The sequence below is a fragment of the Pollicipes pollicipes genome, unplaced genomic scaffold (assembly GCF_011947565.3).
Source record: "Pollicipes pollicipes isolate AB1234 unplaced genomic scaffold, Ppol_2.1 Scaffold_6138;HRSCAF=7277_pilon_pilon_pilon, whole genome shotgun sequence".
Lineage (NCBI taxonomy): Eukaryota > Metazoa > Arthropoda > Thecostraca > Pollicipedomorpha > Pollicipedidae > Pollicipes > Pollicipes pollicipes.
This window is the reverse complement of record NW_023596818.1, coordinates 6098662-6110417: the sequence shown is the minus strand read 5'-3', so window position 1 is coordinate 6110417 and position 11756 is coordinate 6098662. Positions and strand designations below refer to the sequence as shown.

The following is an 11756-nucleotide window of genomic DNA, read 5'->3' as shown; positions in this document are numbered from 1 at the left end:
AGTATACAAATTTTAAGGTTTGTTCTGAATTTATGTAGAAAAATTTTTGATCCATCTACTTAGTAACAAAAAATAGATGTTTTGTGAACTTTGATGACATCATATGATATATGTCTTGCTTTCAATTGTCTTTGCTCTGGCCTTTAAGGGACAAAAGTAGAGGCTGTGTGACGAAATAGAAGAACAAAACAGTCTGGGTGCAGTGCTGGCTCCCAGTTCATGAGGGATCTGGTTCTGGTCGGGAGTGGTGGTCGTGAGGGGGCGTCGCGTGTTTGCCATTGTGCGGAAAAGGATTCATCTGTTTGTGCGTGGCTGAAATCCCTGCCAACACTTGACAGGAGTTTTGCATTTCGGTTGAGTGATCAGCGTAATCGGTGAGTCCCTTTTATCCCTTTAAAGATGTTCATAGGAAGAAGTGTCACTGTGCAGCGTACGAGACTTCGTCCCTGCATACTCGGATGATCCCGAACTACTTCATCGCCTTGTTTATAGTTTTTTCTAGGTATATCTGGATCATGCTCCATGCCAGTCTGCTCTAAAACCACCCACTGTGCCTTAAGCCCGCGCGCGTTAAGCGCGCTGAACCAGCGCTCGCGTGCGCTGAAACACTGTCTCAGGCCGGCCAACTCACAAAGATGTAGTGCTGCTATTTGGAGAAAAATCGGGACGTTTTTGGCTGATGTTTTCTCCAGCATCATATGTGGTTGAGCAGTTGGCTCTTCTTGAGCTTAAATTAGTGCACCAAGTTGTGAGCTCACATATTTATGGTACGGCACATGTGTGCTTAACCTGTTGCAGCTATAGGGCTGCTATGCAGGACATGTAGCTGCAGCTGTGCTGCATATAGCTGCAACTGTGTTGGCTCTACCACATCCAACCAGATTGAAGTGTGGCAAGGCATTTCTGAGTTAGTGTGTAGTTTCTTGTTCAACTGAATGGCTCCATGCCTCCCCCCCCCCCCCCCCCCCCCCAGAGATATAATCCAGGGAGGCAGCAATTTGTTGGTATATGTTGTAGGTGGCTTTTTACTTATTGACTGTTCAGCCACTCCTCCTAGCTCATTTTTGTATAATTGTTCTATAGTGAATAGTGTTGGAGGGAATGGCAGTAAGACTCACTGGGTGGTAGCTCATAGGGGACTGTCAGTTACCCTTCTTCAAGAGTAGGACTACTTTGTCTCTCTGTGAATAGATCTGTTGAGAAAAGGACAAGACTAACAAAGAACCTGCACATGATCCCAAGGGTCATGCATTGAAGATGAATATATAAAGATTATGTCAGAATGACCTAGGGAAGCTGACCAGATATATTTGGAAAGAGTTTGAGATGAAACTAGTAGTAAACCTCAAGTGGAACCCCAAGGCCTTTTGGAGGCATGCCAACTCAAGACTATGCACAAGATGCAGGGTAGAAGACCTTGATGGTGATGGAGTGCTGACTAGCAGCAACAAAGGAAAGCATAATGTTTTTTTTGCATTTTTTTGCCATTATTTTTATTGATGAAGGGTGTAGTGCCATGCCTGTGATGCCTTGAAACTTTAATGGACCATTTCTGGATGATGTAGACATCTACCCAGATAGTGGCAAAGAAATCAGTTTCTCCCAAAGCGGTCCTGTATCACCCAGCTATTAGAAGTCTTGAGAGATTGGAGTGCTGCAGTAAAGGATGGGGAGCTAGTGGATGTAGCTTACCTGGACTTCAGCAAAGCCTTTGATTCTGTGCTTCATATCTGTCTGCTTCCCAAACTCCATGCTCAAGGTGTGAGAGGTAACTTGCTGCACCCAATCAGGGCTTTCCTCATCCACGGATGAAGAAAGTGTGGGTCCAGGGCTTGAATTCGGATTGGGTGGACGTCGTCAGCGGCATTCCGCAAGGATCAGTGCTTGGACCATTACTACTCATAATCTTCATAAACGACCTACCAGATCAAGTGCGAAGCGTGGTCAGCGTGTTCGCGGATGACACCGATATAAACTGTTGTGTCCCGAGCCTCTTACTGAGTCTCCTGGACAGGTCGACCTCGACGCCCCGGGCAGGCGGTCAGAGGAGTGACTGCTACCCTGTAATGCAACAAAGTACAAAATAATGCATATCAAGAACTGTAACCTGAGACTGACCTGCTTCTTGAACGGTGCCGAAATCGCGGCCGAGCCCGCCGAAAAGGGCTCGACAAGTATTAAAACATAGCATAGACAAACAAAGAATAGACGCTACGCGTCTTGCTCACGAAGTGAGGCACCGGTCGCTGAGAGGCTCAGACTCCTCTATTTACCCTCGCTGTACTAACGTCGTCGCATGGGAGACATGGTTACAGCGTATCAGCTGTTTCACGGAGGTATGTCGCTGTTGGAAGAGAAGTTCCTGACAAGACACGACTCGGAGGTGGCAAGAAAACATCGATGGAAGCTAAAAAAAACTCCGTCGTATCTGGCTCAGCACGTGGGTCGTGAACGATCGGAGCGCTCCTCCACACCCGGTCATACCGTAAACGTCATTTGAACAGTTAAAGTCTAGGCTTGATATGCATTGGGCGGACATTAATTATGACATTCCGCACTGAATCTACCCATAATTTGAGAATGTTTGGTTACCGGACGGGTAGCCTGAGGAGACCGGGACCGACAGACCAAGTGGTCTGTTATAATTCCCGATCACGATAAGTTGAGGCAAAGTAAGTTAAAGTAACTCTGGCCCTCCTTTAAGCCAGGTGTGTTTTAAGTTATCTATCAGTATGTTTTTAATACTTTCGAGCGCCTATTGCTAGTTGTCAGCTCGGTGAGAATAAGAAATTCGGGTAAAAGAATGTTTCAACATCTGAAGCCTATTAAGATAAGATGAGCCAAGATAAATTACCTAAAAAAATGTGATGATTTTTATATACTGATAGCTAGAGATGAGCCCAGCTTTCTTAGGCTAACAGGGATTACCTCAAAGGCTGAATTGCTGCCAATGTTTGCTGTTTTGTCTTCCACACCATATCACACACAATTGACTTATGTTCCTTTAAATGAAACCCGGGATATGCTGGTTGATGTGCTGCCTGCGTAGGGCGTACATGCCTAACATATTTCCAGCTTTAGATCTTCTGATGTTTTTGATCTGCTTATTAGCAGATGTAGGTTTGTTTAAAGTTAATTCAATAATACTAACTTATTTTAGGGCATGTTTACAGTAGACATTTGACTGACATCACCAACAATAGTTTTCAGTTAAAAAATAGTGCAAACCTCTTGAATGAATGAACTTATGTGGCTGTACATCACGCCAAGCAATGCTTGTTGCATAACCACGATCCTTACCACCAGGACGTGAAATTTCGGTTGGATGGCAGAATTTCGCGATGTAAGTTTAACGGGCAATGCTCGGCACGGTCCATCCTGCCCTCTGATATCAGCTGATCTTTAGCACGACAGCTGCCACCGACCGCAGGTCATTCCAGACAAGCGCAAATAGCGAGTGGCTTTCAGCTTATGGGGTTTGGGCCGGTTTTTAAGGGTTGTAAGATAGGCATTTCTGCCTTGGAAAATATTGAGTTATCTTCACAAGTATGGTTTGCACACTCAGTACTCGTAAGGACTCGACGGTAGATTCTGCGTCGCCTCGTGGCTCGACGCTCACACCAAGGCTCCCTGGCTGTCAGCCAACAGCCGCACCGTATAAACTCACTGATCTGGATCGAGACTACACCGGTTCGGGCGATAACCGGGGTCAGGCGTGAAGCGTAGACCCGACCCAGTGTTGGCCCCTTTCGGGTCAAGTCAAAAGTCTTCCGTTACTGTTGGGGGGAGGGGGAGGGGGATCAATGCTTGCTGTTCCATTTTGACCGGGCTTCTTTGAAAGATCGCGGCTAACAACCTTGCGAATGAAACCGAGCCTAGTCTGAACTCAGCAAGTTTCTTTTAAAGCCGGTGTTGTTGAGCTTGGTGCTGACAGTAGGTTCCTGTGCTTTAGGTGCCAGCTGGACTCATTAGATGATATAGTCGCTCACACCCATGTACTGTACTACGTCACACCATGCACTGGGCCACGTTCTGGTCACGTGCCTGGCTTGACGTGTTGTGCTCCTGGTCCAGCTGTGATTGTGGTCAGCTGTTTTGGCTATGTTGGATTGGATCGCCGCCTGGTGCTGTCGGTGGTCGGGCTGCCATTCACACACTGCCTTAAGTAAGGAATGGAGCGGCGTGATGGTTTGGAACAGATTTTTAAGATTGTGACGACGAACGGGCCCACAGTTTCTCGCACCGACCCGCCGGTCACTCACGCTTGTAGTGCACCCTGGAGTCTTGCGGGACAGCCGGGCTGTGATGCTGCGGCAGGATCCCCGGCTCGAGGTCCTGTACGCGTAACATGGCCGACGAAAAACCGTCAATTGGACCGAAGTTGCACTACGTGGCTTGTTGGTTTTATTGTGCACGCAACCCCCCGGTGGGCAGTGCGTACGCGGTCGTCGTAGTGTGAAACCACTGATGTAATGTATTCGGAAGTAAGGCTGAAAGTGAATATTCTATAAAAAGGCTGCCAGCTCAAAGCTGGCTGGGCGCTGTCTGCGCGGTGTGGCGTGGCTCGTTCTCAGTGTGGTGTGTGTCTTCACAGACTGCGAGCACATCAAGCGGCATGGGTTCGGAGAAGAAAGTGTTCTCGTTGAAGGAGGTGCAGCAGCACACCGGGGACCCTGATATCTGGATGATCATCCACAATCGTGTGTACGATGTCACCAAGTTCATGGACGAGGTAAGAGCCGCAGTGGATGGAGTACTACGGAGTGATGGTGGGCGGGGGGGGGGGAGGGGGGGGCGTGGATTGGAAGTTACATTTTTTACGGTAAGCATTTTAACGTGTCCACGGTAATCTTGCGTGCACAAGCGTCTTACTCTATTCTTATTATTCTTGGTGATAAGTTGCGAGTGCGTTTCTGAAAACGCCCGGCGAATTAAAGAATCGGACCCTCAGGCAGTAGCTGATACAGCTGCGAACGGTGCGTTGAGGAGGGTGGCGCACAACGGGGTGATGGCGACCCATCGCCGAACCGGGCAGCTGCCATAGGTCTCACTATCCCGGCGGTCTGGTGGCGCGTTCGCAGCCTTCCCCTGACTGTGTCGCGTAGCATGCGGACTGCGCGTGGCCTTCTGAGGGCCGCATGCTGCCTGCCGTCCGGACACTGGCTGAGGACGCGTGGCTCTTTCTCGGCACGCTACCCGCAGCTGGAGCTGAGCGTCTTGACTCAGGCCGCATCGCAAAGCCCGTTTCCTCACTTGCCGAGTAGTTTACGGAGAACCCCGTATTACGGCGATGTCTGGCCCGGTCTGTAACCAAGGACGGTCTTGTAACGTACTGTGTCGGACTGCGGTGGCCGAGGACGCGTGCTCCATGTCGGTGCGCCACTCGCGGCTTGAGCTGAGCCTCTTGATTCGGGCCGCATCGCAAAGCCCGTTTCCCTCGCTTGCCGAGCAGCTTACGGAGATCCCCGCATAACGGCGATGTCTGGCTCAGTCTGTAACTAATCACGGTCTTGTAACGTGCCGTGTCGGACTGCGCTGGCCGCGGGGCGGCGGCCGGCCGCGGCACGCGCGGGCGCCCCGGGCTGGCGGGCTGCAGCGGTCGTGTGCGGCACCGGCGGACGCCACTCGAAGCCGCCGCCGTTGTCGCTGCGCCGACGTCGAGTCGGCGGAGTTGTGACAGCGCCAGTGGTGCAGCCAGTCTCGGAGACTTCGGATCTGATGGGACCGGCGTCGGTGGCCTCGAGCGATGTTTGGCAGGGCTTTTGAATATCATCGAAAATGCATTCGCCGTGGCGCATTCTCACCGAATTAGGCCATGAGTCGGCCGAATTACAGCAGAAGGTGGTGGGCGGTACCACAGTGGGAGGTGAACATGAAGCGAAGGGTTGTGGCTCGTTGGAGCTCCGGTACATTTCTTATGACGTCCAATCAGCTGCTGCCAGCAGGAACAATTTCAAGTTCACGAACTCCTGATATATGGCTTTGCATAAATTATGGAAGACAGGGGCGTGAGGGTAAAATGGCATCGGTTTCATCAACACCATGGGCAAGTTGTTCCCTTTTTGTGGTGACGCTTCTGCTGGGTCGGCATCACGTGTTGCCAGACGGTCGCTGAGGCTGTCTGGCAACAGCGCGGCGGCTCATGGACACTAGATCGACCCTGCCCGTCTGGCCCACCCAGACTGAACCCCGGCCGACCGGGCGTTGTGTTCAGTCGGCCGCCGTGGCCCGACGCGTCGGCTGCGGTGCGCGACGTGTCGCCGGGCGGGGTCATTAGGTCATTAGCGACCCGGCAGTTGGCCGGCGTGGCAGCTGGCCCGTTCTCTGCGCGGGGATGTGGGTGGGGGTGGGGGCTGGGGGGGCTGACGGATGTGTGTCGGCTATTACCTGCCGGGCGGGACGAGAGGGGGGAGGGGGGGGGGCGGCAGAGGCGGAGGCGCCGCGGCGCCCGGACCGCCGCTGGTGGTCGCCAGGCGCCAGTGTTTACATGACGTGACGCGTCTGTACGTGGAGCCGAGCTGTTCCGGTCACGAGTGCGCGCTGCTGGGCTTGAGGGTCCGGCGCGCCGTCGCCGCTGCCGCGCCCGACGACCTGGTGGCTTTATGGAGCACTGGCCGAGATGGCGCGCGCTGCTGGACTGTAGAGCCCGGCGCACTGTCGCCGCTGCCGCACCCGACGACCTAGCAGCTTTATGGAGCACTTGCCGTCTCGCTGGAGCCGGGCCAGTTCTAATGTTGCACAATTGGTGATTCACGCTCCGACTCGGTCGTCTGCAAATGCCGGGACTCGGCCACCGTCGGGGGGATCTGGCTTCTTATGAAAGCCTGGTGCGCCAGCTTTACGCGTCGATAGCGCGGACGAAGGACGCTTTTTGTGCAGGGTGTCTGTTGTCAGTAAATACGACCGGAACACCGAAACGAGCCAGCAGAACTGCAGTCATGTGTGTGCCGTTGATACTGTCTTTTATGCTCTCCGATCGGTGCTATCCTTGAAATAAGCTGTTTCTCTGCACTTCCCAGGCGTACCGTTCGTGTGAAATGCTTTACAAGTGAAGTGATTGCCTGCTTTATGGCATGCGTGCTACTGGCAGAGTAAAGCATGACCCGTGAAAGGACGTGTCGTCCTGGCATGACCTCTGGTTGACTTTGACCGTACGGGGCAGGGACTCGACCTATCTCTGGATAGGTCGATATGTCAGGAAGGGTCAGCGCCGGGACACTGGAACACGTTTGTTGATGATAAATGACACCCAATACGATCAACTAAACTGTGCTCGTATTTCCACTTGTGAAGCCCACGGTTCTGCTCTCTAATTGGATTCACTCTTAGGCAGCGAATACGTTAGCTGGGACGAGGCGCTCAAAGGCTCGCGCTCTTCTGTTCGCCAGCACCCGGGCGGCGAGGAGGTGCTGCGGGACATGGCCGGCAAGGAGGCCACCGAGAACTTCGAGGACGTCGGCCACTCCACCGACGCCCGCGAGATGATGAAGGAGTTCGAGATCGGCGAGCTGGCTGAGGTGCGACGCTGCGGACCTAGCCGGGGACGGGCGGCGGCGACCCGGCGGAGCGGCTTCACCGTAATCCCACTCACTGGCGTGGCAGGGAGAGAGACGATGTCGAGGCTGCTCTCTCCCCCGCTCTCCCCCTCTCATCGCTGTAATGGTATTGTCGGTACCGGGTGTTGTAACAGTTAATGCGTGCTGTCAAACGGCGCTGGCTCCTCGTTTTGTGCGTACCATAAGCTGCCCTTATAAGCGTGCAGCCAGCAGCATAGCCCACCGGCAGCTGTGAGGTGCTGAGCGAGTGCGACGCTGGGCAGCTGGCGAAGGTATGAGACCCCCTTGTCGGGTGACTAGCCCGCTTCTGTGGCATAAGAGCCGACGTCGTCAGCCGCCTCAGCTCGCCGCCCCTTCTTGTCGATGTCTCGCGATTCGTCCGTACACGGAATGCTGACTGCAAGACGCTATTTCAGCCCACGTGAAATCACCGCTGACAAAGCTGCAGTGCGTGTTTGTGAGGCCTGTGTCCAGGTAGTGATGTGATAGGTCGGCGCCCAGCCGCTTCCAACCACCGGTGGCCTGACCTCACGCGCGGCCCCTGTGATCTCTCGTGCGACCCCCTGGCCTCTCGTGCGAACCCTCTGACCTCTCGTGCGACCCCACTGACCCCTGTGCCGCGGTGTCGGCAGGCGGACCAGAAGACCACGAAGCCGAGCACGCTCACCTGGTCCGGCCCGGAGAGCTCCGGTGCCGGGTGAGTGGAAAGTAACCCCGTGGCGTCACGGTGACGCCCAGTGACGTCATTGGCGATAGCTTACCCCTTTAAGACGCCTGGTAAAGAGGCGGTATAAGACAGCTTATGGCATAGGCGAGGCAAGTAAGATAATTGGTAATGTATGGCAAGTAAGGTATCGCTATAAGCATTGCTAGGATCGCGAACACTATGCGATCGTTTGCTAGGGTAGCCCCCGTGCCAGTCAGGTGAAGCTCCCAGCCATGACACCGGATTATCCAGCGGTTGGGGCGTGGTGGCCCTGGCTGAGTCGGGGACTGATGCACCCCTCTCATGTATGTGGAGGCGGACCCTGGCAGTCGGCCGTACGTGCTATGTGAGTGGATTCGTGACCGGTGTCCCTGTGACCTTTGAGTCACCTGTGCCTCCGTGACCTGGGAGTGGACCCGTGATCTGTAATTCTGTGCGGGCCTGCGCTATCTCGCCCTGCGTCCGCGTGCTCTCCTGCTCCCTGCCAGCCCGCCCCTGCCTCTCTGGACTCTGACCGCTGATAGCCGTGACCTGCTGTGACCCCTGACCTGGCGGGCGGGGCCTGGTCTGACCTGACGCCCGGAACCCGGCCTGACGCGGCGGCCGGGGCCGGGCCTGACCTGGCGGCCGGGCCGGGCCTGACCTGGCGCCCAGGAGCCCGGTCTGACCCGGCGACCGGGGCCGGGCCTGACCTGGCGGCCGGGCCGGGCCTGACCTGGCGCCAGGAGCCCGGTCTGACCTGGCGACCGGGGCCGGGCCTGACCTGGCGGCCGGGCCGGGCCTGACCTGGCGCCAGGAGCCCGGTCTGACCTGGCGACCGGGGCCGGGCCTGACCTGGCGGCGGGGCCCGGTCCCCCGGCGTGTGACCGGCGTCGCTATGTCCGGCCAGCCCGGCGGAGCCGGACGACACCGAGCCGGACGACACCGAGCCGGTGGACGCCTCACGCTGCTGTGGCCAGCAGTAGCGGCCGGCCGACCCGCCGCCGCCCCGTCCGGTCCTCTCCTCTCCCCGCCTCTCCTCGCCAGTGGCCGCGGTAGGTGACCGGCCGGCCCGCCGCCGCCCCGTCCGGTCCTCTCCTCTCCTCTCCTCGCCTCTCCCCGCCGGTGGCCGCGGTAGGTGACTGGCCGGCCCGCCGCCGTCCCCGTCCGGTCCTCTCCTCTCCTCGCCTCTCCTCGTCGGTGGCCGCGGTAGGTGACCGGCCGGCCCGCCGCCGCCCCGTCCGGTCCTCTCCTCTCCTCTCCTCGCCTCTCTCCGCCGGTGGCCGCGGTAGGGGACTGGCCGGCCCGCCGCCGTCCCGTCCGGTCCTCTCCTCTCCTCGCCTCTCCTTGTCGGTGGCCGCGGTAGGTGACCGGCCGGCCGGCCCCGCGGACCGCCGCCCGGCCGGAGTCGCTCTCGGTAATCGGCCGAGCGGGCTGGTCAGGTGGCCGGACCAGCTGTCCCTGATCAGGCCGCCGTCTGGCGCTGATGACCGCCCGCCGGCGTGTTTGTACACGCGTCCGCGGCTGAACGGCCTCCGGGGCGCCCGCGAGGCACCAAGCACAAAAACTCCTAATCGTGCCGACCCGCCTTGACGAAACCACTGCACCCGCACGTCATGGAACGCGTGGGTGGAACGCATAGTTGTCTTGTAAAGTATCGATATGGGGTATCTGTGCCGCCGAAGTAGGCGACACCACAAGGGAACATCATTGTCTGCACGCGGCTAAGTTGGCCTTGCACGTGTTTGCCGGGAATGAGTGGATTGTCTGTGGTGACCTGCATCATTTTGCTGTCGCCTCTTCTGCCGTCGTCAGCTCGGACCCAACGGCGCGGCTTCGCCTGATCACCTCAGAGGGCCATGGGTTCGGTCGAACCTACCTAAAACCTTGCGTTCTCCCCGGATGTGACCCGCTCTATGTTCGCCGCTGAGAGGAGCAGCGCCTCATGACGGCGAGTTCAGCGTCCCGGTGACGTCACCCAGCAGGCGGGTCCCGGTGACGTCACCCAGCAGGCAGGTCCCGGTGACGTCACCCGCCGCCGCCTGTTGCAGCCTGGTGACGTGGCTGCTGCCGCTGGGCGCGGTGCTGCTGGCGGCTCTGCTGTACCGGTACTACGGGGCGTAGGCACTGCCCGCCGACCGCGGCGCCGCCGCACGCAGCGCAGCCCTGCAGCGGGGCAGGCCGCCGGCGGGGAGGAGAGGCGCCGGACGCCGGCGCCGCCGCCGGACGGGACGTCGCTGGCTCGCGGTGGGAGGGAGGCACCCGGGCGAGCACTGCATTCCTGCGAGCGCTGTGGTGCAGCGCGGCTGCGGGGCGGAAGGCGCTAGTCGATGTCGTGGCTGCTGGGTGAATTAAGAAGGTGCAATCGAAGGACCAGGCCTGAACTGCTCTCGTGGAGCCGGTGCTTTGTATGACACCATGCACGCACACCAGCACCGCGGCAAATATTTTTTTTCCAGTGTCGGCGCTGTGGGATATCTGTGGCGCGTTCGTGTTTGTACATGCATGAGTGTGGAAAACGACAATAAACAAACTCAATGTGCGCCGCGCGCTCCGCTCCGGGTGAACGGCCAGCTGTCAAACGCCTCGACGTTTGGCGGTGCGGCAGCCAGCACTGCACGTGGCGTTCCTTCCGCGGGCTGAGATCTCAAGATATCGCAGGTTTACTTGAGATAAGTCGCACAGACTTCCACGTGCCGAAGATATCGCATTTCAGTGCATACGTATGCAGGTGTCGCAATCATTACGTCTCCCCCCCCCCCCCCCCCCCCACCGTCCCTCGTCTCCGCCAGGCATCAGAACCGAGCCTTTCTGGTGCGCCAATCGGCTGTCCGCGTGGTCTCCAAGCAATGGCGGCTTGGTCCGTCGCTCCCAGACGCGGTCGGATGGGCAGGCAGGTGGCCAAAGACGAGTTTGGCGCTCTTTCCGGTGACGTCAACGATAAGAAGAACCGCTCTGGCCTGGCGCCGCTGCTGTTGACACCGCTGTGCGAGTGCCGCGCGGGGTGGTACTGGTGGCGCCAGCTGATAAGGATTAGGAACGGCAACACGATTTCATAATTCGGACCGCAAAAAAGACATCCGCCGGCTTAGTTTAAACATTTTTTCGATATAGGCCATAGTTCACCCCATTCAATACACTACAGCGATTGAATACTTTTTAACATTTTCAGCAGGAACCACATTCGGCACATTAAAATTGCCACATGTTATGCCTTTAAAGCACGGTATGTTCGCTACCGTAGTCCGTAACCAGGCATTGACCTTAGCTTGGTATGCGTGCCTGTCCGAAATCCCTGACGACTGCATTGCTCGTAGATAGATAACTTCTTCAATCGGCTGTGTCAATCAGCTGACCTTCCCTTGCAAATTCTCTTGCCCGGTTCCTGGAGCCCGCCAGTCTTGCTTTACGGTGCGGCCGCCACCGAGCGAAAAGCGCCAGCCCGTACAGGGACGGGCCCGCGGTCCGATCCGCTGCGGGATGCGTAGGACACAGGGAGGAGGGGTCTGTGGAAG

General features: G+C 57.0%; 1 protein-coding gene across 1 annotated transcript; it reads left to right on the top strand.

Moving 5' to 3' along the window:
* Positions 1–229: 229 nt before the first annotated feature.
* On the top strand, positions 230–10422 carry LOC119106219 (cytochrome b5). The gene is made up of 5 exons (XM_037229820.1): positions 230–374; positions 4595–4732; positions 7389–7517; positions 8189–8253; positions 10293–10422. The coding sequence occupies exons 2-5, from the start codon at positions 4616–4618 to the stop codon at positions 10363–10365; spliced, it is 384 nt and encodes a 127-aa protein (XP_037085715.1). The 5' UTR covers positions 230–374; positions 4595–4615; the 3' UTR covers positions 10366–10422.
* Positions 10423–11756: the final 1334 nt, after the last annotated feature.

Bases quoted from the DNA above. Each gene is read 5' to 3' on its own strand.
- LOC119106219 (XM_037229820.1), top strand. From the start codon at position 4,616: ATGGGTTCGGAGAAGAAAGTGTTCTCGTTGAAGGAGGTGCAGCAGCAC. The intron at 4,733-7,388 runs GTAAGAGCCGCA...TCTGTTCGCCAG, and splicing joins TCACCAAGTTCATGGACGAG to CACCCGGGCGGCGAGGAGGT. The intron at 8,254-10,292 runs GTGAGTGGAAAG...CGCCTGTTGCAG, and splicing joins CCGGAGAGCTCCGGTGCCGG to CCTGGTGACGTGGCTGCTGC.